The 24,378-nt window shown below is 42.1% G+C and overlaps 1 protein-coding gene across 1 annotated transcript in view; it reads left to right on the top strand.

Moving 5' to 3' along the window:
- The window catches only part of USP3 (ubiquitin specific peptidase 3), a 36,073-nt gene extending 12,859 nt beyond the window's left edge, over nt 1–23,214 (top strand). Inside the window, exons 2-15 of the mRNA XM_026038633.1 lie at nt 817–877; nt 3,196–3,327; nt 9,151–9,234; nt 10,790–10,871; nt 13,288–13,370; nt 13,995–14,108; nt 14,738–14,851; nt 18,664–18,810; nt 19,542–19,648; nt 19,820–19,900; nt 20,694–20,812; nt 20,978–21,091; nt 21,232–21,299; nt 22,411–23,214. Of these exons, the coding sequence (XP_025894418.1) occupies nt 817–877; nt 3,196–3,327; nt 9,151–9,234; nt 10,790–10,871; nt 13,288–13,370; nt 13,995–14,108; nt 14,738–14,851; nt 18,664–18,810; nt 19,542–19,648; nt 19,820–19,900; nt 20,694–20,812; nt 20,978–21,091; nt 21,232–21,299; nt 22,411–22,576 (1,472 nt within the window). The 3' untranslated portion in view covers nt 22,577–23,214. The remainder of the gene's footprint in view (nt 1–816; nt 878–3,195; nt 3,328–9,150; nt 9,235–10,789; nt 10,872–13,287; nt 13,371–13,994; nt 14,109–14,737; nt 14,852–18,663; nt 18,811–19,541; nt 19,649–19,819; nt 19,901–20,693; nt 20,813–20,977; nt 21,092–21,231; nt 21,300–22,410) is intronic.
- Nucleotides 23,215–24,378: the final 1,164 nt, after the last annotated feature.

The raw sequence follows: 24,378 nt of genomic DNA, 5'->3' as shown, positions 1-24,378 counted from the left end.
GTTTGGGAGGAAGTTAGAATATCTTTTTTTAAAATTTATTTTTAATGACCCCTCCCTGGTCTGATGCAGCATTATGAGCTTGTTTTCTAGTATCTGCTGGCTTTTCCCCATCCCTTTGCTTACAAAGTCCTGCTTAATTTTAGATTAAACATTATCTTTCTTCTATTTAAAGTTATTTTTTATTATTTTGAATTGATTGCGAAGCTTGATTGAAAGTAGAAAATCTTTATGGATAAGACCTTTGCCAGCACTGTAGCATAAGAATAATTGTTGTTTGAATGGTGTGCATTAACTACACATAGTATAAAATAGTTTATGCTATCTGTTCCTTATCAGACTGTCAGGCTTTCTCTTAGTTTCTTCTTTAAAATGTCATCTTGTATAAGAGGTTTAATGAGACAGATGACAAGTACTGTGACTTTTTCCAGCATTCTGTGGACTCTCTTACTAAAAAACAAATGAAGTGATTTTCAGCTTCCCTGCTGTTTTGAAACTGTTGTTTGTGATATTTCTGTTGTGTTTCAAAACCAAGGAGACCTCATGTGGCTCTTATAAAAACAAACCCTGGAGAGTTTTCAAGGGAGGTAACAGTTCAATGTGTAGCCTGTGGCAAGAGCCCAAAAGGCAGGAAGGTTGATGCACTTCAGTGACAGGAGCACTTCAGTGCATAGCTCCCTAATATAGGTTAATGTGCACAAAATGCTATTTTATGTACCCATGCTGCCAAGGTGGAGTCAGAGTAGAGCTAGCATTCAAGATGTGTTATATAACTGAAATATCATAGCAAATTCACTTTTTTGTTTGTTTTTTTAATAGTGTGCCGGTCAAATAAAAGTCCATGGGTCTGTCTGACGTGTTCAAGTGTCCACTGTGGAAGGTGAGTACAGAAGTGTGRAAATTATTTCATAAACCCGTTATCATTTTTTTTTCTTCTGAGACTCACTCCAGAATTTCCCGAATGCCTGGGAATTTCCTGAAATTAACTTTCCATGATTTCATTTACCACTTACATTGAACATAGCTCCGCTATCTTCCAGGAGGGCAGCCGTTATACTTGGCATCCATTTCAAAAGAAAAGTGAGTGGTGGCTGTGATTAGCCACATCCAAAAGTGTCTGGAAAACTGCTAATTCAGTAAACTGTAGCTAAAATTCCGTTCTGTAAGAGATATTTGTATTGTGAAAAGATTAAAAAAATAAGATTTCTTCGAAACCCACAAGTCAAAATTTGGCCTAGCTTGTTTTGAGAAGATTGCAAGTGTCCTTGAAGACAGCAGTGTTTTGAATGTCAACTCAAAATATTTTCAATGTTTTATAGCACAGTTTTGGAGCAAAATAATTGTCGTAATGTAAAAGGACTCTCTAGTGCAAATATTTTGTCAGAGTACACATACTTTTTGTCCATGTTAGTTAAAGTACACCAGAAGAGTTTGTAGAGGGATGGTACAGTCGACCATTCTTGATATGKCAGGAAACTGCTGGAAATTTTCTCCCAGGACCATGTTTGAGATGCTCATATTTAAAGAGTCTGTAGATAATGTTTGTCTTTGAACAGTATCGGAGATGTGTGTTTCCTCTGCTGGGGAGCATCTGGGCTGCTGTGTTTTTATTCTGGAAAATTTATCATTAAGCTTTATGATTTTTAAAGGGAGTTTATTAAGCTTCTTTTTTTTTCTTTCATCTGTACAAGTGTTACAGTTTTAATGTCACTCATCCATAGTTTTCAGTACATCCTCACCCTCTTTTACCTCTCATTTTTATTCCTATTTATTCATYTATTTTACAGTTTTATGCCCCTCAGAGATGAGGAGCTGCTGCATGTTATATGGCCATGTGAAATGAGTAGTTTGGAATATTTTGCTTGTTCCATTACTCTTTTTTTTTTTAACTATTCATATGACTGTTCTTGCATCAAGTTAGTAGATGTTGAGTCAAATATTGATGCAGTCTGACTATCAGATTGCTACCATGCTCAAATAATGAAATTCCTYACATGAGAGAAATGTCATACAGCTTGTAGTGGGAGCACTTTGATCTTGAAGCCGCTAGAAGGTAAGCACGGGGCATGCAATACTCAATGCTCAGCTAATGTTTGAAACCAAAGGAAGAGGAAACGGAGCCTCTTGGGTCTTCGCTTGCAGAACATCCCCCAGGTTCGAGCCCCTGGAGCCCTGCGGGCTGTGCTGGAGCAGCCAAGTGTGTCTAGGGGTGCACAGCTCTGTGAGATGCTCTTGTCACTGCTGGGCAGAAAAGCAGCTCCCACGAGCACAGCCCTGGAGCTCAGGTTTCGGCAGAGGGGAAACCTCTGCAAATTAGAGCTGCAATAACAGGGTCAGTAACTGCACGTCAGTCTCCTCACGAGCACAGTGACACTAGCAGAGAGGTTCACACCTGTGTGAGAGCGAGGGCAGAGCACTGAGAAACCAGAGAGGACCAAAAGATCGTGGGGCACGTGCTGAGCTCCTAACCATTTGTGTGGCCGAGTTCAGCCAACAAGAAATAAAGGAGGGTGCMATTTTCTGAGCTCTGCCCATGCACTTCAGGAGGGCGTGACTTGCATTGGTAATGGCACTTTTTTTTTTACATTAGAGATGCTTAAATTTCAAGGTATGTCTCAAATTGGAGGTGTGAAAATATTTACTGTGTTGGCAAAAGCGCTCTACTGATTTTAGACTCCAGTTATATGATCCCAGGCCCTAGTGTGTTGTGAATTCCTGAACTTTTTGGGAACGCTCTAATACAAAATCAGCCTGCAGAATGGGAGAGCTTAAAATGGATGCCTTTTCAAAGGGAGTCAGCACACTGTTAAAGCAATCACAGAAATGATGAATGCTGGAATGGAAAAAAAGTAGAGCTGTAGGAAAAGAACATGGGGTAGCAAGACAGGGAACTATAGATTACCAGTGTGGACAAAAAAGGGGCTAATCAGTCTGTTGAGATCTCAGGTCCAGTGGGATTCAAGATTCTGGTTTGTGGTTYGTGTGAAGGACACATAGATACTAATTTGGGCAACATAGAACTTTAAAGGGAAAAGTTAAGAAACTTGACCAGCATTTTCACACAGGAAAAATAGCCCTTTTTAATGCCTGAATATCTTTATTTTAAATTTACATGAGGCTTTTTTCTTCCTTTTTTTCTTTAAACTGGATGTTCATTAATTAAATACCATAAGACTTTCTGTTTTTCATTTATTTCAGATATGTGAATGGCCATGCAAAAAAGCATTACGAAGATGCACAGATTCCTATGACCAACCATAAGAAAACAGAAAAACAAGAGAAAGTGCAGCATACAGTGTGTATGGATTGCAGTAGTTACAGCACATACTGGTAAGGGTTTAAATACTGTAATTTGGCTAAGGTGCAAACTTTAGACTCTTATAAACAGTATTACACCTTTTTCAAGAGTTCTTCATCTCTTTCATTTCCAGACCTGTGTAAGAACAGTTTGTAAAATAGCCCTCTGTTTTTGCATGTGTATTGTAACATTTATTGAGACTAAGCTTCTGCATTTGCAGTGACTTAGCACAAATATTTTGATGCAAATAGTATTTATATAGTTTGGAGTTGCRTCTGTTTGGCTTGGGGTATGTTGAGAACCAAAGCTACTGTTTGGTTCCCATTACTCCTTTCATCAGGCTGGTGAGCCTTTCTCCTTTATCAGACCATCAGAAAGTAAAGTAATACTCAAGTTCCTGCCCAGGAGATGTGATCTTGAGGCATGCATGTGGATTTTCCTGTTTGTTGCTTTTCTCTTCCACTGTTGATTCTGTTTTATTCCCCCTGAAAAGAAAGGCAGTGTTTCTGTCTGTGATTTTTGTGTAATGTGTGTGAGTTGGAGAGAGTACTGGATCCCGTGTGGAAGCAGCATCAAGAGAAGTGGTGTTCAAGAGCAAGAACGCGGCTCAGACCAGTTTATGTTAGCAGTTCCTTTTGAGTCAGAAAAGGGCACTGCTCAGGGAGGTTTAACAATTACACTGATAATAATTGGATTCCAAGTATTTTTGGAATTTTTCGGAGAGAGGAAGGACCAGAGCTCTTTTGGAAGCAACGCTTTTGGGCATACACAATCTTCTGTCCTCTCTCCCCTCAGCAAATTCAGATGGGTTTCTAGTGCCACTAAACATATAGCTCCACTGATGGATTTTATTTCATGTTGGTAATTGAGTATGTTACTGTAATGCATAAAGGAAATAGCTACTGAAGTTTGGCCTTCCTGTTTTGAGAAGGATGCTTCTTTAGCAAATGTTTTTATCCTCTGAAAGTGAAGCCAGAGTTAAGTGGTCTCACTTAAAGAAATTTTTGGTCAGAGTAACTCAGAAATGACTCAAGATGATATGTGCAGCAATGACAGACGCTGTGCACGTGTTAAGCCTAGAAGAACATCATGTTCAAGTAGTTTGTGATGTATGTAGCTTTTGCTTCTGTTTATGTTTTATTTAAATGACCAAAGCCTTTTGCCTGGCCCAGAGTTGAAAACATTATTAGAAAACCTGCAGTTTTCCAAGTAAGGAGTCTGCATTTTGTTRCCAGCATTGAAGCTGCTGTGGGAAGCTAATTCCAGTTACCAGTCTGTTGTTCACAGCTGAGTTCTGCTGTAGATTTTTTTTTTTATGCCTTTTATAGATATGATCTGTCTCTTAGTCACTTTGAAAGTAATAATATATGCAGGAATTCTAGCTGGGCATTTGATTATATCGCCGTTTACTGTAACTAATAGGATGCCTAGTCTACCAGAACCTGCTCAGGCTTGGTGAGTTATGCTGGCAAGTCAGAGCATCCAGCGGCCCTCATCCCAAACGCGGTCATGGTGTTGCAAAAMGAGGATATCCAAACCAAAGAATGCAGGACCTACTAATGAAGCAAAGCATCCCTGTGAGCAGTAGGTGAGCTTGCACGTTGGAGGCTCGCTGGTGTTTCACAACACCACGTGTGCAGCAGGGGGGATGAGAAGCAGCCTGGYGTGTGATGTCTCTCCTGCCATAAGCGGAGCAGAGGTTGAGGCGTCTTGCGGATGGACTGGAACGAGTTGCAGAGAGCTTTGCCCCAGGGAGTTCCTGGTGCATGTATTTCCCTAGCAAGTTACAAGCCTTCTCTGCAATCGTGAAGCTGGGCAGGTTTCAAAAGCAGACTCTCTTTGCTTGCATTGGGGTATTTCTTTTTTTCTTCCACTTGATACTCAGGGAAAGATGCTGGAGTTTGATGTTTGTACTCAGTCTCTCAGTGGAAGAAACCCTATATAACTAAGACTAAGATTAAAAATGATTTCTGCCCCTTTATATAAGTCAGTAAAAAAGGGACTGCTCTCAAGTCTTGCTTGCCAGTTGAAGTAAATACTTGGACAAATTCCAGCCGTAACTAGCTGTTTGTGGAGATTGTATGGTAAAATTTTGTTCTGTAGCGATTTCAGTGTAAATGTAAATCTAGTAGGCAGTGGGAGTAGCATTATATATATGCAACATCATTACTTTTCATCGCTCACTTTAAGTGAAYATGTATATAAGACTAATGCTTTATACAAGCAGTGTGGGCAACCTTAATTGGGAGTTAAGAAAATACTATCCTAAGAGATAATTAAGTTTTGCTTCTACTATATAAAATAACAGGGATACTTTGCTGCAATGTTGCCTTCAGTATTTTGAAGTTGCAAGATTTTGTTTACCACATATTTCAGTGGAAAGCTCTTATTCCATTTTATCCGATGAATTTCAAGCTAGCTCATTCTTAAGCTTATATAAAAGTGGCATCCAAAAGGTCTGTATGGGCACTCTTCTAATCAGAAGTTATTTAATTTCTTCCTTTTCTTTGGCTGTGTCATATTAACATTCAGTCATGAGAGCACAAACAGTTTGATTTTAGTAGTTCTTGTCAGTCCAAGGGGAAGAAATACTAGTTCCAGCTCCTGTGGTTTCTTGTGATATATTGAATTTAATTCCTAGTTTGCATTCTATCCTACTGTAGAACAAAACCAGATCAAACAAACTTCCTGTAATTGCATTTCAGAGTGGAAGGCTGGGTATGTTGTTGTGGGTTTTTTTTGTTTCTTTTTTTCTTCTTTAATCAAGCTTTCAGAATAGCTTTGAGGACTTTTCAATTCTGGTAGAGCAGTGGGGATTTTTATTACTTTTTTAATACCTGAGAGAAAATGTTTATTGTACTTACAAATTTTATGTTGCTTTGAAAAATACATGCTTGCAGGATCATTAGGTGTGGGGGAATTATGGATTTGCTTCCCAGAGGATTTCACTCTTCCTTCTGACCCCCTATTCTCTTTTTCCCCACTTTGCCACTCTTTACAGTCTAAAAGTTGACTGAATGTTAATCTTTYATTTATTGTGGGAACAGGACTCCGGATTCTCCGGTCACATTTGGGACAGTAGGTCCTACTGAATCCGTGTACTGGGTTACATTTGGGACCCTACCCCAAGAAAACRAGATTCCTGAATCGAGCTGATCAGCCTTGCAGTTAGTTCTGAGGCACTGACCACAAAGGGCTTGCGAGGAGGACAGATCGTGTTCCCCTTCAGGCCATTGAATGATACATTCTCCTGTGCCAGGCATCGCTTTCCGGTGCACGAGAAGTAAAATGATATTTATAAGAAGCTTGCTCTCAGAAATAAATCTTTCTTCTGAAAGAGGGCTCTTGAAAATCTCTTTTTCTCCTTTCTAGTGCATGGGCAGTTGGTTAGCGCAGAGGGAGAAAGGCTGCCCTGTTCCTGGGTTTGCATAATATCTTTCCCGTGTTCATTTAATCCCGGAKGCAATTTGTAGGTCAGGTTTCTGACCTCTTGCCCCCCTTGTTATCTCTTAAACAGACCTGGTTATGTTAGCATTCTCTTAATGTTTTTACACTGATGTGAAAATAGCTAACCGAGTGCCAAGGGCTTTAACCAAGGAATTAAAAAAAACAATTTCCTCATTCCTCGTGCATGTTTCTTTTCATGCTCAGGTTTGTTGTGCTAGAATGTAAGCATCAGAAAATGTGACTACTTAGACTGTAATTTGGCATTCTGCAGTCAGTGGAAATTAAGAAGGTGAATAGGATTTATCAAGAAAATAAAACTTGAGTCTTTAGTTTAGTTAGCTGAGGAAATGTGGACTCTCCTAATTATCCCTGTGCTATGCTTCTTTAATTGGGACTTCACAGCGTGCCATGCAGCAGCAGCCTGAATGTATATTCCCTGGCTTAGAGCCATTTTAGCAGCAGAGGAGGCCAGGGGAGCCTGCAGTTAGCAGAGGTGCTGAAAATAGAAAGGATATGGATTGGCACAGTATTTCCTGCTCTGTATAAGGGACACTGCCCGTAGCGTAAAATTTGTTGACTACAATTGCTGTTAAGAGCCTGTTGTGGAGCTAGTATATAGCAAAAGGTGTATATAGTACTTAATTTGGGATCATCTAAATAATCACAAGTTAAGTATGTTTCAAATGTAGGCTGTATATAGGAGGCAATCTCTCAGCAGCTCACCTATATGATGTACTGGTTTAACGAGTTTTAAGCWAATGAAGTCTGAACTCTTTCCTCTGCTTTTGGCTTCAGCTAGAACCGTTTGGTGCAGATTTATTTCTAATAGTTTTTATTCTCTGCTTTTCAGTGAAGTGGCACAAATAACGGTGCTGAATYCTCCGTGTTGCAAAGCATGTGGTTTGTTAAACAGGCCATGAAAAATAGCAAAGACTTTTCTTGTTTTTTAAGTGAATCTTATGATCGTTTTTCCAGCATGGCAAAGACCCTGACATGAAGGAATGATTTAATGATGTGCTTGGTTTTATTCATCCATCTTGGGGAAAGTGCTAACTTGCAGTTTCTTGCAAAGCTACAAGTGTTACACGAGACTGAAAACAYGGCCAATGCTACATTTAGGTACAGGGAACGTGCATTAAGTCATCTGTCCTTGATGTGTTTTTCCTGCTTTTGGCAGTAAGTTGGCTTAGGGACCAAGAGGAATTGTGGCCCATGACCGTGGCAAAGGCAGGAGCGTCGCGTTCAGTCCCTACGAGGGGCTGGAAAACCTCCCTAGGTCTGCTTCAAACAGGGGTGAAAAGTAAGAGTTTGCAGCCTGCCTTCCTCTCCAAAGCCAGCTGTGTCTCTGGCATCCTTTTAAAAAGATTTTTTATTTTTTAAAAAAAAGGGGGAGTGGAATTCCTGTGCAGGCAGTGGCAATTCTTCTGGACACCTGTGTGTCTTCTGGAAAGTATAACTGCTCCATTCAGCATTTGGAAAATAGYGAGAGCCGCGTTAGGATTCTCTTTCCAGAGGCAAAAATCATCGTAAATCCTGGACAGAGTGATCTTGTAGACTYCTTTTGGTGGCAAAGACCTTTGCTTTCTGAGCTCTGTAATCTCTGCAGTTCACTTTTTGAGGGAATACTTGGCAATGTTGTTGTCTTGGACCCACATCAGATTTGTGCAGCCAGCAACACTGATAATTCCAGTTGTGCCCCCAGTAGATACTTCATTAACTCACAGAGGATGCTAGGAGGGGTAACCTGAGCTGATAAGGATATACTTCTTATCTGAATGAGTCCTGTGCTGAAGGAGGAGGAGAGCAATGGCTGTAGTTTTGAATTTAAACACGTCCCAGGTAGGCTCAGCTCCTCCGAAGGAGAGTTCAGCTGTTTGCCAGAACTTTAGAGGTGCAGTTTGATGCTTTGCAGTATGCACAGGGAGAGTAAATGCTGCTAGGTCCCTCTTTGGCATGTGGGGGAAGTTGTGACAAGTCACCATGACTCTTGATGCTCCCATTTTCCATTCACTAATGCTGCTTTTGCTTACACAGTATCTTTTGATTTTTTTATTGAGTTGCGATGTACTTACTCCTTTTGTTTTCCCTTTCTAAGTGGGAAGATGATAACCTTGAATTTAATGAAGTGTCATAATAGAGAGCTAAGCTGGAAGAAGAGAGAAACACAGACTAAGACATTAGCTGTAGCTTCTCAGGTAGCCTGCAGAGAGGAACAGGCCCAGGGACCAGGTGTCGTGTCCCTTGTCCCTGCTGCTGTATCACTTCAGTGCTTCCTATGGATAACGTTGCATGACTGTCAGGAACCAGGCTTTAAGACACTTCACTGAAATCCTTTGCACACTCTGATAAATCTSTGTGTGTGTATATTATATAATTTTTGTTTATTTTATATATATTTTTCCCTGCAGTTATCGTTGCGATGATTTCGTCGTCAATGACACCAAGCTGGGCCTGGTACAGAAAGTCAGGGAGCATCTGCAGAACTTGGAAAAGTAAGTAGTCTGTTTGCATCCAGACCATTTCGGGCAGATTTAATAGCATTTTATTATACTGCACAATTTAAGCACTGGTGCTGCTGATACTATGTATAAGTATCTTTTTCATCACTGGGAAACCGAAAGCTAAGGGCTTTTTCTGACCTTGTGTGTTTGTTTCCTAAAGAGGAATCTTGTGGAAGCAAAGTAAATTCCTGTGTCATGTCTGCAGATGCCTGTTAAATTTCTTGCTTCTTACCRGTACTTACTGTGGTGGTGGTTGTTGGGGTGTTGTTTTGTTTGCCTGTTTGTTTTCATAGGAAGGGGCCACAGTTTTCCCAAGAGCAATGCCGTTTGGTCAAAGGCAGGATAGGCTTCTGAGGCAGAGAAATCAAAGCTGAAATGGAGGTGGACGTAGTTTTCATGTTAATTATGTAGCTTGGTTTCCAGACCAAGATTAAGAAGGTYTGTGAACTTAAAATTGTGCAGAAGACACGTTTTTCCTGTGGCTCTATCTGGCGCCCTTCCACTGCGAAGTAAATACTATAATCTTTGTGATGCAGATGCTGTGGCCAGCTCTGGAGAGCGAATAATCTTTTCATTTGCTTGGAAATGTTACATGCTGCTAAGCAGAAGTATGAGTGCTTACAGTGCTCATAAATACTCTTTAATACCCCAGAGTTCAAGTACTGTTACTGCTGAGAAACTGCTGTCACGTTGAAAAGCCTCTGCTGCCTCACAGAATAAGTGGGTCCCTGAGATTCTGAATCCTGTTGTCTGACGTCACCCCCAAATACATGTCCTTTGGGCTTCTTTTAATGACTTTCCTTTTTGAAYGTGGCTACAACGTAATAATGTTTTTGTCGCTTTCTGTTCACTTTTTGGGTGGACTTGTCAAATACGTAATGAGATGCTCACGGTGTGTAAGGATAATGAGAAGTACACGATAAGTGTGCAGCAGATGCAACTCTTATGGAGCTAAATGGCACTTGGTGGGCTTCCATGGTGTGTGATTAACATTTTTGTATTCTTGGAGGTTGGCTTATTATTAAATAATAGTAAAGCAAAACCCAAACACCTGGAACCCAGAACGTGTCATCATTTTGCTGCTAGACTAGAAGAAGTCGTAAACAGGAAGAATCAGGACGTCAGTAATTTCTAGCAGTGTGAAAAAGAACAACTTGCTCTTGTAACTTGGAATTAGTCTTACACAAATCTCTATAGCCTGTTTTATGAAGTCATTTGCGTGAGTGCTGCCACCCAAATGCTTCTGGTCTTTGGTAACCACTTTGTCCTGACTTTTGAAGTTGTTTTTCTAAAGATCTAGCATGACCCTCCTGACAAATACCTTTTTTGGAAAGCGTATGAAGTATTGCCTTGATTAATGAAAAAGATCAGTCAGTTTGAGTTCAGAAGTAGCAGGCTAGCAAGGCCAGGCTTTGCTGCCTTAATAATAATTGATGGCAGATGTAATTAGACATTTTGTTAGTTAGACATTTTGGTGATTATCTGTCGTCCTTTTCATACAATCTTTTTTTTTAGTAGTAACCTATTTCCATTACTTTCTTAACAGTTCAGCCTTTACATCAGACAGACATAGGAAAAGAAAACTATTGGAAAACTCATCTCTGAACAGCAAGTTATTAAAAGTAAATGTAAGTACAACGGCTCCAGTACAGCGAGTTTAAGGGATTTTAATAAACCTGTTGAAGCTAATAGGACTAGATAAAACATGAGTTATCTGTTACCCAGCTTTGATTTACTGCCTTTCTGATGTCTTTTATCACATGCTTGCAAGAGCCTTTTCTCATGAAAGAATTCTTCATATTCTTCTGAACTTGTGTTGCCCCAGATTTTGAACTATTCTGTACTTGGTGGGATCAGGGAAATAGGAAGCTGCTAACGGACTTACAGCTACATGTATTTTTTTTTCCTTTTTTTGAGCAAACAAATTATTCTTTTACGGCTCTGAAGGTTCACTGCAAGAAATTACTAGGAAAAGGCAAAAAAGCATGAATACGCTTTTAAAACAGCTTAGTAAAAGTCACCTTCAAAAACAGCTGTGGAATTAAAACTATGTTGAGGCTCGTATTTCCTCTTCCTGCTATTTTCATTTCATTTTGCAAAATAGTACCCAGGAGAGCGTAGTCCAGCCCTGGCTAGATGGCCGRAGGGCTACGTGGCTTCTTCCAGCAAAGAAAGCCCTGAGCCCAGTGTCTGCTGTCCGTGGCTTGGGCTGAGGGAGTTGCTGATCCTTGTAACTTCTGGATTTAGGGAAGCACTGACTCTGTTGGTGCGCTCCTTGAGGCTGCAGGACAGCAGTGGCAGGAATTAAAGGGAGATTATAATTGCTGTCTTAAATTAGGCGAAGCGCTTAGCTGACTAGGAAGGGGAGAAGTCCTTGAGAGGAAGAGGGTCGTGAAGAGCACCGAATTTCCAGCAGCTCTTAGGCCTTTTGTGTGCACATGGACTTCAGGCAGTAATGAACTGCTGTTTTATAAGTTCTGTTTATTAATAACTGGATAATTTCAGTTATTTTCAAAATGCACAGCTTACAGTCTGCTTAGGGTCCTCTGAATGCACTGTGTATGTCTCAACACTGCCCCAGTTTCAGGACAATTGAGGAAGCCCTGGAGAAACAGTGGTTTCCTTTTTTTCTCTTTTACCCCCATATTGTCTTGGAAAACCTAAAGCTTCCAAAAATCAGAAGGAAAATTCCAGGCAACATTCAGACAATTGAGGAGAAGACAGAAAGCACAAACAAATGCTCTGTAGCTTAGTCTGTGCTATAGTTTTATTAATACTTGAAAATTGTCTGTGGCAACAGATAATCTTTTTATTGTTGATTAGATGATTATCTACAAAGGAGAGAACACAGCTGCCTGCATTAAAGCCGTGCTGCCTCACATGAGGAGAGGACATGCTAAGGACACTGTGGGGTTCATACTGTGGGGGGTTTTTTCTTCCCTTTTTTTTTCTTTTTGGAAAATGCATCTCTTTAGACAAAAGTTAGTGAATTGCTAAATTGCTTGTGTAAATAATAATGGGTGGAGGGCTTGGACAACTTAATGACAAATACCCTGATGTCATTTGTTCTTAACCTGTGGTGTAGTCTTGTGTGTTTGTGATAGAGCTAGGGAGAAAAAAAGCTTTTGCTGGAACAYTTAAAAAACCCCCACATTTCTGTGTCCTGCACTGAAAGTGTGCAGCCTGTGGTGTCAAGTCTTATGTCCATTTTGAAGTAATACTCCTGTAAGATAACTTTGCTTTTAAATTCTGCCAGAACAATGGAAAATATTCAAAAACTTGATGAACTTGTCATGTGGTTTTTTTTTTTTTAAGACAACAAAATGCATACAGATGTTGTGGATAAATACAGCACTGTCAACATTTCTCATCCCTCTTCCTGCATCCGCCCACCCCCAGATCATTTGGAAAAAAGCTAACAGATCTGAGTGTAACATTGTGTTGCCTGTTCAAGTGCATAGGTCATTAATGGCATGCATTTAACTTCTCTCCAAAAACATCACTTTTTCTTTGCATAGTCTAATTTGAGTATTTCTTTCCCAAATGAATGTTTGTGGCTTTTTTTTAAACACCCCACCAAGACAACAGGGCAGTGCTGGTGACTTACAAACACTGCTGTACAAATACACGGTGTGTGTTAGGTACAGTGCAGACAGACAAGGAATTGTATTTCCAAAGGCACTCTAGGGAGATTATCCTCCAGTTCCCATTTGACATTTTTGGAGTGTGAGTATGGAACATGCATGCAAATACTTTGCAGTAAGTGCCTGTGATTAACTCTGTCCTTTTCTAGATTTATTTGAACAGGATAGAAGTAGTAAGTGTAGTTTTCTCTTGACAGTAATGAGTAAGAAGCAGGTTTCGTGTCAAGATGGACCATCAGTCACCAAGGCAGGTCAAGGTGSTGATGTGGTTGCTTTGGCTTCTGCACCCTCCAAAGGGTGCAGTTGTTTCTTTTTGTTTAAATCTATGCTGATACAAAGGTAGCAGGGGAAGCTGGGGAGCAATAATGTGTCTTTTTAACTTAACTATCCTGATTTCCAGGGAAGCACCACTGCCCTTTGTGCCACCGGCCTCCGCAACCTGGGGAACACGTGTTTCATGAATGCCATCCTCCAGTCGCTCAGGTACCTGCTGTGCAATGTATTGGGAAGCCACTGAAGTTCTCTCTGTGGATGGGGTCCCCTAAAAGCGAGTGGAGGAGAGTTTCTGAGGTGCTGGGTTACTAGACCTAGTTTCTTCGCTGTGCCAAGACCACCTGCTCTGTAATTGTCCTTTTGTCTTTCTGCGTTTACTTGCTTCATCCRGGGGGACTGTTGAGTCGGGCCATATTAAAACCAACAGGTCTCTCCTCCGTTCTCCCTTCCACCACTCTGGATTTGCTCCATTACAGGGGCTGCTGTACAGGGGACAGAATGAGTGCTCCCCTGGCCCTCCTTAGCAGCTACAGTTTGGTTTGTGAGGGAATGCAGTATGTTGTGGTACCTCTTAGCCAAAGCAGAGCCGAAATGTAGTTATTTCAGGTTGCTGCCACAATGAGCTGTCTTAGAGATTGCTCCCCCATTTAGCGAGCGGGAGTAGAGTGTTCATCTGGCATGAAAATACTTAAAAACTGCTCGTGATTGCCATGTTCTGTCACTGTATGAAGCTGTGGTTATGCATTTCAAAGAACAGGCTCCAGCATATGTAATCTGCTCTGCATTTTCTGCAGAGGAAAAACTTTGCATTCATTTTTTCTTCTATTTCTGTAGTAACATTCAGCAGTTTTGCTGTTACTTCAAAGAGTTGCCTGCTGTGGAGCTGCGGAATGGGAAGACAGCGGGCAGGCGAACTTACCACACCAGGAGCCAGGGGGATAACAATGTGTAAGCTGCATGTTCCTTGTCAGCACTGAACTTTAAGGAAAACAGCAAGTATTTGAGTAGTAAAGGCACTGAACAGCGCCAATGTTGCAGAATCATAGGAAAAAAAAATGATTAATAGACAGCAGAAAAGTAGAAAAATGATTTTCTGTACAAAAAAAGAAACTTGTATTGCTGCCAGTGTGCTCACAGATATCTAATGCTGCTGGGGGAAACAGTCCTGAACATGAGAAAACAGTGACGTATAATTGAATTTAAAATAAGGTTAAGTGCTAGTGACCTGTGCTGCAGATGTATTTGCAAACAGACGCATAAAACAATAACGTGATTCAGGGTCTGTAACTTGCTTGAGCAAGTATTAAAGGGACAACTTCAGCAGAGTTTACAGTAAAAGGGTGAAAGGGAGAGGCAAGTCCTCAATTTATGATTCGTGATCTTCCTATTCTATCCCTCTGCAAGTTTGTAGATCAGATTTTTTTACTTAATCTGACCGGTGTTTTGTCTATTATTTACCCAGTCATTGCAATTTCTAACCAAGGAATTGGCTATGATGCTTTCACCACTGAGTTAGTAAGGCCCTAAAGGTTAGAGCACAGACACATATTCATCACCAGCTTTTGCTTTCTTTCCAGTTCTTTGGTGGAAGAATTCAGAAAGACGCTGTGTGCTTTATGGCAAGGAAGCCAAACTGCATTTAGTCCAGAGTCTTTATTTTATGTTGTTTGGAAAATCATGCCAAATTTTAGGTAAGTTTTGTAGAATTAATACCCTTGATTGTAACCCTATACTGCTTATGTCCTAATCCAAAACTTGCTGCATCCAGGGAACATGTTCTCTGCAACTTTCCCATATCCCCACAAATATGCTTTGGGAAGGACTTTATAATTTGATGTAYAGTTTTGTGTTCATCAGTAGTGCTTTCTTTTCCTGCCCTCCTACCTCATGCTACTTGTAGCAGTGTCAGAGAGAACATCTCCAAGTTTAAGAGCAGTAGTTGTACTACGCTTGAACCAGTGCGTGGCGGGGTAGAAGAACTGAGACAGAGGCTTTGTAGGTAGGTGCCAAGCACGTGGTGCTGGCAGAACCAGAGCTTGGCTACAACAAGAAAATAATGTAGTCAGATTAAAAACCTACAGGTACCGCAGGCCTGAATGTGAACACGCTGGGTAAAACTTCCTTGATTCTCTCCACGTACTGTGGCCGTCACCAGTGTGACATGAAAAAAGGAATGTAAAAAACAAAAACCTTACATGTAATAGGCATTTTTGCKTCCGTCCTGACTCCTCCCACCCACCCCCCCCACACTCCCCCCCCCAAAAAAAGAAAAATAAAGACAATAAAAAAGAAGGAAAAAAGGTTACCCCAGTAAATCAAAGTATCGTTCCTCTCCAAGGTCTCCCTGTCCTGGCCCCTGAACCTCTTTCAAAGGAGCATTGAAACCTGTTAGGATATTTTGTGATGAAGGTAAGTTGCTCCGTGTTCTCAGGTAGTAAAGATGTTATCTGTTACAGCAGTGCTGAAAAGATGCCGTGAACACATCTGCTAGAGGAACAACCCAGATAACAAAAAGCTGTTTATTCCGGACTTCACGCTRCCTAATGTGTTTCACCTGGCTTATGAGAATCAAGGAAGTTTAGTACCCGTAGCTCCAAGCAAAGGCCAAAATATTACAGGCAAATGAACATTATCTTTAATGTCCTGGACCAGTGTCCCCATTATGATCCTCGCCGTAATTGCTCTTACTCTAAGCAAGAAACTGATTTGTGAAGTTCCTCTAGCAAATTTTCAGCACTGTGGATTCCATTGCAGCTTTTTAAAGGAAAAAAATGTGCTTTTTAGAACTTGCTCATTCCCAGTTAAGTGGGACCGTGTCTGTTATTCACTGGTAAGAGGTCTTGTTTCCACTCCAGGACATACGAGTCTGTGTTTTATGATATAATGTGGTGCAATAAATTAAATGGAGAAAAGTGTCAGCTGCTCAATAAATATGTCTCCACTTTCCCATTCCTGCAGGATCTAGGGAGACAGGCAGGTCTTGGAGTGTTTAACTGTGCTRTGCTGTAAAAGTTCACAGGGCTGCTGTTCCAGTTCTGCCTTGTAGGCTCTTTGTGAGGCTGGAGCAAGGTCGGAGCCGGCAGCACGTTAAGAGCAAACCAGCTGATGTTTTGTAGTCTGAAATGCCTCAGTGATGGGGGCACCTTTATGGAAACTTGGTTTCGTTGTTGTAGCCCAAAGAGATTTCACTCATTAAAGGCATGTGTCTGCCTTGGGGAGTTAAAGTGCTGTTTTTCTTATAGGTTGTCTTATGCAGATCATTATGGGGAGGGAAAAAAACGCTGTTGATGCACTTTATGGCCCTCTGTCTCATAACGCATGTAGGAAGTAGAGAGTAGAGCCTGGAGTCTTTTACGTGTGTTGTGAGCACAGCTGGAGCGACTGTAGGTTCTGATGGTGCCGTGCGAGCCCTGAGCRCTGGCTCCGCGGCAGCGACGGCCGCTGGGCTGGTTGTGCAGCGCGCGGCGCTGCCTCGCTGCGCTTGCCAGGAAGAGCTTGCTCCGTTGTCCCAGTAATTCCTCCCGTTTGTGTCCTGCCCTGCTGCCYGTGGGAGAAGGAATGTCAGAAATGGGCTTGAGTCGAGCTGGTGCAGGTACTCGGAGATCACAGGAGCTGCCTGTTGGAGAAGCTGCCCTTCTTACTTGAAGGGCCTTTTGATCGCTGCTTATTTTGCACAGTTATATGGTCAATACCGGGGTGTTATTTTGAGATGTGCAGCTATATTTATGCTTTGTAACGAATTCCAGTCTCATTTATGAGTATAGCATTTGTATGCATGGGCAAGCACACCCATCAGGAGCACAGGCACCCGTGTGCTGTGGCACCAAGGGGTGTCTTATCATGTTGCCATATTACTAGAGAGCTTTTCTGGGGAAGTTAATGTAAGAAAGAATTAGCATTCCTTTGTGGGGCCCGGGACAAAGCCTTTCCATACATTTCATGTTTTGGCTGTTCCTTATGAATCTCTAGATGTTAAAATGAGGATACCAGTATTAAATCAACTAAACAAATCCTGTGTGAACTCTGTGACTTGTAACTTAACCCTGTTGTGTTTACAGCTGGCCTGGGCCTGTGCAGCAGGTTTCTGCTTTACTGCCTTATTTCATAGCAATGTACAATTGCATTGCAGCWGGGGGAGAACAGAGTCCTGCTGCAGGCTGTGCAGGACTCCGGTCTGTTGAAGCCCATGGGTTTTTCTGTGTGCCAGTTCCTCACCGTTGTAAATGAGGGTGGAGATATCGATGTGTTTTCAGAGTGTACGTGGCGCATAGAAGCCAAGGGTGGATTCTGGTAATGTCTGTGCTCGGCAGCAGCTTTTTAGGTGTCTTTTAGAGATGGTTCCCCAACTAAGAAAGCATTTGCTAACTATCAGAGTCATGCATTAACTCTGTACTTTTGGAACACGTGCTTGATGGTGATTATAATAAACCTAAACCACTGTAGTGAAATACTTAGGGAGTATCGGAAGAGGAATATTTTGTTTCCTTGGYCCTTCACGTGGGTACCTTGTACCCGGAAACAAGAAACAGTGCAGCTTCACTGAATGGAAAGGGGAGGCAGCTCCCTCCTCTGGGGCCTGCAGAGACTTGTGCAGGTTCGTGTCGCTGTCGCACGAGGCTTTCAGTGTTCCCTTGTGCGTATTTTCCTGCCCTGTCTCGGAGAGCTGTGTGAGGGTCTCACAGCAAATGAATGCTCGTGGCTGCTGAGGCGCCAGGCATGCCTTAGCTCGAGGAACGTTAAGGACCTCCGTTCCCTGCCAGTGGCTTTGATGGGGCGAGCTGGTGGTGGCCGTGCTRCAGAGCTGGCCCCAGAAGAGGGGAAAACCCTCTTTGTTCGGAATTAGTTGGGAGTTTGTTGCTGCTGGAGGGACACGAGTCCTGGGGCTAAAAGCCCTTGTTGGGTTGGCCAGGGAGAGCCGCCAGGCAGGAGGCTTTAGGGTCAGGAATGTGGCGGTGGCAGCGTCGGAGCGGGGCTGGAGGAGTTGCTCTCCATGGGACCCACAGCTGGTGATGCAGTCACGTGCAGCCAGTAACCGACACCCAAGAGGATGAAGAAGAGCCGGGGAGGATGAAGAAGAGCCGGGGAGGATGGCTCCGTGTTGTGTGAGGGAGGAGAGGCCGCTGCTCCCGCTGGGCATTTCTGTTGATTTATGTGCGTCAGAACTGGGGTGTTGCTGGCACAGGCAGCTTTTCCTGAGGCTGATAATGAGGCAGCCACGTCTAAGAGATTATGTGAGCAGTGCCCTCTGCTGATTGCTGAAAAGTCTCCTGCTTTGAACAAACCCACCAAATAAAAAGGAAAAAAAAAATCAAAAAGAGGAGTGCAGAGAGAKAGATCTGCAAAGAACAGGGCTCCCTCATCTTGTCTTGACAGGCTAATTGGAAAATATTCCTGGTACAAACTAAACCCGTCTCTGTAAATTGGGCTGGGTGCTACCTCAGGAAAGGCTCCGTGTCGCAGCCGGCGCTCGTGGTGACTGTTGTTGCCCTTCCCGTCTCCGCAGGGGCTACCAGCAGCAGGATGCCCATGAGTTCATGCGCTACCTTCTGGACCACCTGCACCTGGAGCTGCAGGGGGGCTTCAACGGCGTCTCCCGGTCCGTCATCCTGCAGGAGAACTCGAGCCTGTCCGCGAGCAACAAATGCTGCATGTAAGAAAGGTTTAACTTCCTCGACATCCTAATGCCCCTGCATGGGTTRGTGTGGTGTGGATGTGAAGTTAAATACACGAATGCTTTTGTTTTTTTTTTTTCTTTAGAGTTTCCTTAACACTGTAAGTTAGAAAGCTGATCTTAAATTAGTATTTTACATTTCAGTTTTGTTAGACTTTAAGTCCATTTTATAATCTGCCACAGCGCTCACAGGACTAATAAAAGCATAGAGAACAAGGCTAATGCGTATCCTACTTACTGTATCCCAGTGTAACTGAGGTTGGAGGCAGTTAATGGGAGAAGTGCAGCCCTGTATTTTSGAAGTCAACTAGTTATAATAAAGCAGGGTGAAGATTTGAAATAAAACTATCCTTGACCTCCCTAAGAGGGGAAAAAAGGGGATTTAAAACTGCTTTTCAGGAACAGCTCCTATTATTGGGTTAAAACACAGTATGGAAATGCTGTCTGCCTGTTTATCTCTCTTTGAACACTGCAGTGCTTGGGGCACGTGCACTTGATGCTTTTTGCAGGATACAAGTTCAARCAGAAGTATTCTAACAACTAATTACTTGCTGTGTGCAGTTCTGGGATAAATGAAGTGCYCAGGGCTGAACCTAAGTGAGTGTTGGTTACTAGACAGAGCAATTTGGTCCATACATGGCAGTGACTTGTTCGGAGTAGAGATGTACTAGATATTTATTTCTGACTGCGTCTTCCTCTGGTTTGTTTAGAAATGGAGCTTCTACTGTTGTCACAGCAATTTTTGGAGGCATTCTTCAAAATGAAGTCAACTGCTTAATATGTGGGACTGAATCTAGAAAGTTTGACCCATTCCTAGGTAAGATGCTTTAAGTGTTCAAATGTATTGGGTGAATTAAAGTAGAAATAAAGAAATTGGAAACTTGACACATTTTTTTGATTTTACATTGTTGAACCAAGTCTTAGCCTGAAAAGATAAAAGGCAAAGTTTTATTCTACCCTAAATACTTTTTTGTATGTGTTTTTCTAGACCTTTCACTAGATATTCCAAGTCAGTTCAGAAATAAACGTACTAAAAATCAAGAAAATGGACCAATGTGCACACTACGAGGTAAGAGTGACTGGAGAGGTGACATCATTAACAGGAGTGAGCCCAAAGCTGTTAATGTCAGGAGAGCCAGGATTTAACTAGGACCTGACCTCTTGCCATCTGCTGTCTCATTTTGTGAGATGTTCTAGTGGAAGAAGGTGCCAGAATAATTTTCTGGGCAGGTTTTTCCCCACTCGGTGTGTACTGACAAGCTGCTGCAGTGAAGTGGGGCTGGGAGGTGCTCTGGGCTCCGCGTCAACTCGATCCCGAGGAAGCAGCAGGAGTTTCCTTGTGATGAGACTGTTTGTGATACGATGCAGTCTTTCCAAAGCAAGAGCTACATGTGGGTCGTGATGTAGCTGTAGTTTTTAGTGCTTAAAAATGCGTTTTGAAAAGCATGGCCTGCTTTTTAAAATGCTGTAAATACAGTGCAGGCCAGGTGGCTGCTGAGGCTTTTGACCTTGGTTTATTGGATGTTAATTTCTACAGGTTTGTAAATGTATTTGCTGAGAACTGTCAACTATTTAGTGGTCAAAAACGGTTGTTGCTGTTCCTTTTTCTTCTTCATTTAAAGATCATTGAGTCCAACCGTAAGTTTGAAGTTCCTAACTTCTAAAGGGTTTTAAGGAACAAGGAGCTCTGCATGCTACATCATGTTAATGTTTTATTACATAGTTGGAGCTGTTCTGCTGCTCAAACATACAGTGACATTAACCAGAATGGCTGAAGCGTCAGTGATCTTCTGTATTTTGCTGCATTTGGTGTTTCAGAAGTCACTTGAAGTCATCTTGAGTTAGGGTTGTGTGTTTTGCAGACTGTCTTCGCAGTTTTACAGACCTGGAAGAACTTGATGAGACAGAGCTCTATATGTGCCATAAATGCAAAAAGAAACAGAAATCCACCAAAAAATTCTGGATTCAGAAACTACCAAAGGTGTGTATATGCTTAAAAGTCACAGCTTGGGAATGTGTCAAGGGAAATGGCTGCCCAGCTGTTACTGGAAACCAGTGCAGAACTGGCCCATTGGCTACTGCTGATGTTTGACAGGCAGTTCAGTTTACTCCTCTAACATATCTTTTTCTTTTGCCTCCCCTATAGGTGCTATGCTTACACTTGAAGCGATTTCACTGGACAGCATATCTAAGAAACAAGGTTGATACATACGTTGAGTTTCCATTACGAGGCCTGGACATGAAATGCTACTTACTAGAGGTATGGAGACACTCGCTGATATCTCCTGTAGATGGACGTTSCACTGTGTGTGCCTTTATTAACAAATTGCAAATTTAATTTTAGTCATTTCGTAGTCATTTCAAATCTGAAGAGTTTTKCTCTCTTTTTTTTAATTGTAGCCAGAAAACAGCGGCCCAGAAAGCTGCCTGTACGACCTTGCAGCCGTGGTTGTGCATCATGGTTCAGGGTGAGTACACGGAGTGAGGCAGCTTGTGCACAGAAACCTTCTTCCCCTTGAAGTACATGCTGCCACACTTGAGGTTTTCTGTCTGTAGTGAATGTTGTCTGTGTTGTCACTAGTGAAAATCAGCAGTTTTTAAATTTAGCTGGGAATGAGCTGCATTAACTTCAGGTGGATTTATAGAACCAATTCTAGGAAGCCTGTATTGGCAGTCTGTCTTTGGGACTGAAAGGGGGGCATCTAATGAAAATTGCTCATTCCTGCATTAAAGCAACAGAGCTAGTGCTTCACTTTGTTCTTAAGACACAGAAATAGTTTGTCCGCTAGTCTGAAGGGCACGTGATGGTTATGTCGAACGAATTTTGTGTTTGGAGCAAGTACAGAGAAATGGAGATGACCGCAGTGAAAGCAATTGCCCTGCACTTACCTTCTTGCTACAGCAGTGGCCCTTGTGGAAGCTGTAGGCCCAGCCCCAGGCCACACTCGTGTTTGTGGTTTGGGGAGTGGGGTCTGTCATATGTTGCCCAACCCTCGACTTAGACTTAGAGAGTAAGAGTAGAGACAAGATAAATGTCTAGGAAAAAATTATGTAATCTATTCTTGCCATTTAGGAGCTCACTTTATGAAGGTGAAGCCAAGAAAAGTTTTTTTTAATGAAATAAAGTCACTAATCAAAACACTTTTCATTCTTTTGATGTAATTCTAAGATGTTTTAAAAGTTCAGTCCAGAAAGCCCTGCTTTTTGCTTTTTTTCTAGAATAATGGTCTGAACTTCCAAAAGAAGACCATAGTATTTGACTTGAGTATTTTAGGAACTCTCTGTTGCACAATTGTGCATCTCTACTGGTGCTTCTAACTCCTAAGAAAATCAAATATACAGAGAGTCAATGAAAGCAGCAGCTCTTACCTAGGGCACACAGCTGAGGAGGAGGGCGATGTGGGCAGCCTTTGCAGAGGGCCCCCAGATCCTCTCCAGCCCTGGCTGCTGGAATTCTCTTAGTCCCTCATTGCTTAGCAGGGGGTGCATGAGGCACTGAAAAGCTGTACACGCCTCCTCCTGACTGTTGTCTTCCCCGCTCCCCTTTTGTCTTTTCCTCCCTCCCCGTCCCGCTCCCAGTGTCGGCTCTGGACATTACACGGCCTACGCGACGCACGAGGGGCGCTGGTTCCACTTCAACGACAGTACTGTAACGCTGACCGACGAGGAGACCGTGGTGAAGGCCAAGGCCTACATCCTCTTCTACGTGGACCGGCAAGCCAAGCCTGGATCAGATAAACTTTAATACCTCCTCCTAATTCTCACTTATCAAGTCCACGGGACAAAACATTTCCATTTCTCCATAAATACTTGATCCAAGACTATTAATTTCATTGTGCACTTTTCAATTTCCTCTTGTGGGTTTTAGTTTTGTTGTGTCGATGGTAGCATTTGACTTACTGAACTTGGACACAAACTAACTTTTTTTTTTTTTAGTTATACCAGAAAACCTCAGCAGATTTTGATTTGCTGCTTTAGTTGTGATAACTCAATTTTTATATATATAGTTTAATGAAATAGTTATTTGACTTTTTTATATTAATGTTTTCAGTTCTCACTTTTTAAAGGCACATTTACATCAGAGAAGCTTTCTGTCCTCTTTGCAAGAAAGATTAAATGTGCTCCTGATTWCCAAGAGCAATACAACCTCATGCTGCTCTCACAGCTGTTATGTAGATAGGATTTAATCTCTTTAAATCAAGGAATTATTTGCACCTGGCATTTTCCCCTGTGCACAAATCCTAACAGTGACCTCTGAGCAATCATTTATTATCTGCGAAAGAGATGAGACAGCATCATTAAATAGCCCAGGTCATTGCTGCTATCGGTGTATATTCAGGCTGCTGACTTTCAGGAATCATTGTAAATAAATAGTTGGTTCAGTTGTATCTGTACTGCAGATTAATTTGGGTGTTCCTCACATAAGCTTTTCCTTTGCCCCTTCAATTTTTTTAAAAAAATTATCTTAAAATACATACATGTCTTAATTGTATTGAGATTTTTTTTAACAAGCCTGCCAAAGGCTTCTCTGTAGCTTTTGATCCTGAAATTTGATCACAATTGTTTTAAAACTCGGAGACTTCTTGGCCCTGGGACCCCAGCCCTTTTGTGTGTGTGGCGGGGGGGAACCTGCTTAACCTTGACCACAGGCTGCAGTCTGCTCCAACCTGACCGAGAGGCACGGACTGCCAGAGGCTTGGGGTGAGTCTTGCTGTGCTAATCCCAATGCAGCCTGTAAAGGGGAGAGCCCCAGTTTCACACACGTGAGGATTTACAGCAGGGCGGGCTGATGGGAGCCACGTAGCCAAGGCTTCTTGTTAATGGAGCAGTGAAATAGCTCTAATAGTTACTTACCAGCCCRGGGTGGGTTTTTTGGTTTTGTGTTTTTCTTCTTGAATAGTCTCCAGACTTAAGTTTGGAGGATTGCTGGGATTTCTATAAACTGTGTCATGGAAAAGGCTTCACTTTGAACTTAAATTTTAGGCATATTGCTGATGTTTTGAATAGTGGAAGTCAAACCCTCTCAGTAATGCTGTACTATAAAATGCAGATGCAAGAACCAATGTTGCAAAACCTGGGAGGCCAGAAAATATGAAGTTTTACAAATAGAAATGTCCTGTACTCTCAGGGCTTGGGGATAAGACTAGAATTAACTTTACACAGACCTATCAGAACCAAACAGCATCTCCTAGTTATGGTCCCACCATGCAGGGTTCTTTGAAAGCAGGCAATAGTTCAGGTAAAACAGGATGCCCTTTCCAAGGACATACATAATAAAAGGGGCCCCAAAGCTCCAGCTGATACCCACCTATTCCCTGTTGCAGGGATACCTACCAGCTATAATGACAACTGCAAACAAAAATCACACAAATGTTGTTTAAATAGCACTCCTCGTGGCTTAAACCAGGGCCGAGACTGGCCTTGTATAAAAGGGCAGAAAATGCTCACCTTTATCAGCCCTGCTGTATATGAATACCTGAACTATGCACTAGCTAAAAATTAGATGCATTTAGCTACACAGACACAGAAGGATGTTTCCTCTTTTGT

The sequence above is a fragment of the Nothoprocta perdicaria genome, unplaced genomic scaffold (genome assembly GCF_003342845.1).
Source record: "Nothoprocta perdicaria isolate Ctin4 unplaced genomic scaffold, notPer1 scaffold_214, whole genome shotgun sequence".
NCBI classification, from domain to species: domain Eukaryota; kingdom Metazoa; phylum Chordata; class Aves; order Tinamiformes; family Tinamidae; genus Nothoprocta; species Nothoprocta perdicaria.
This window is presented reverse-complemented; position numbering and strand designations above follow the sequence as displayed.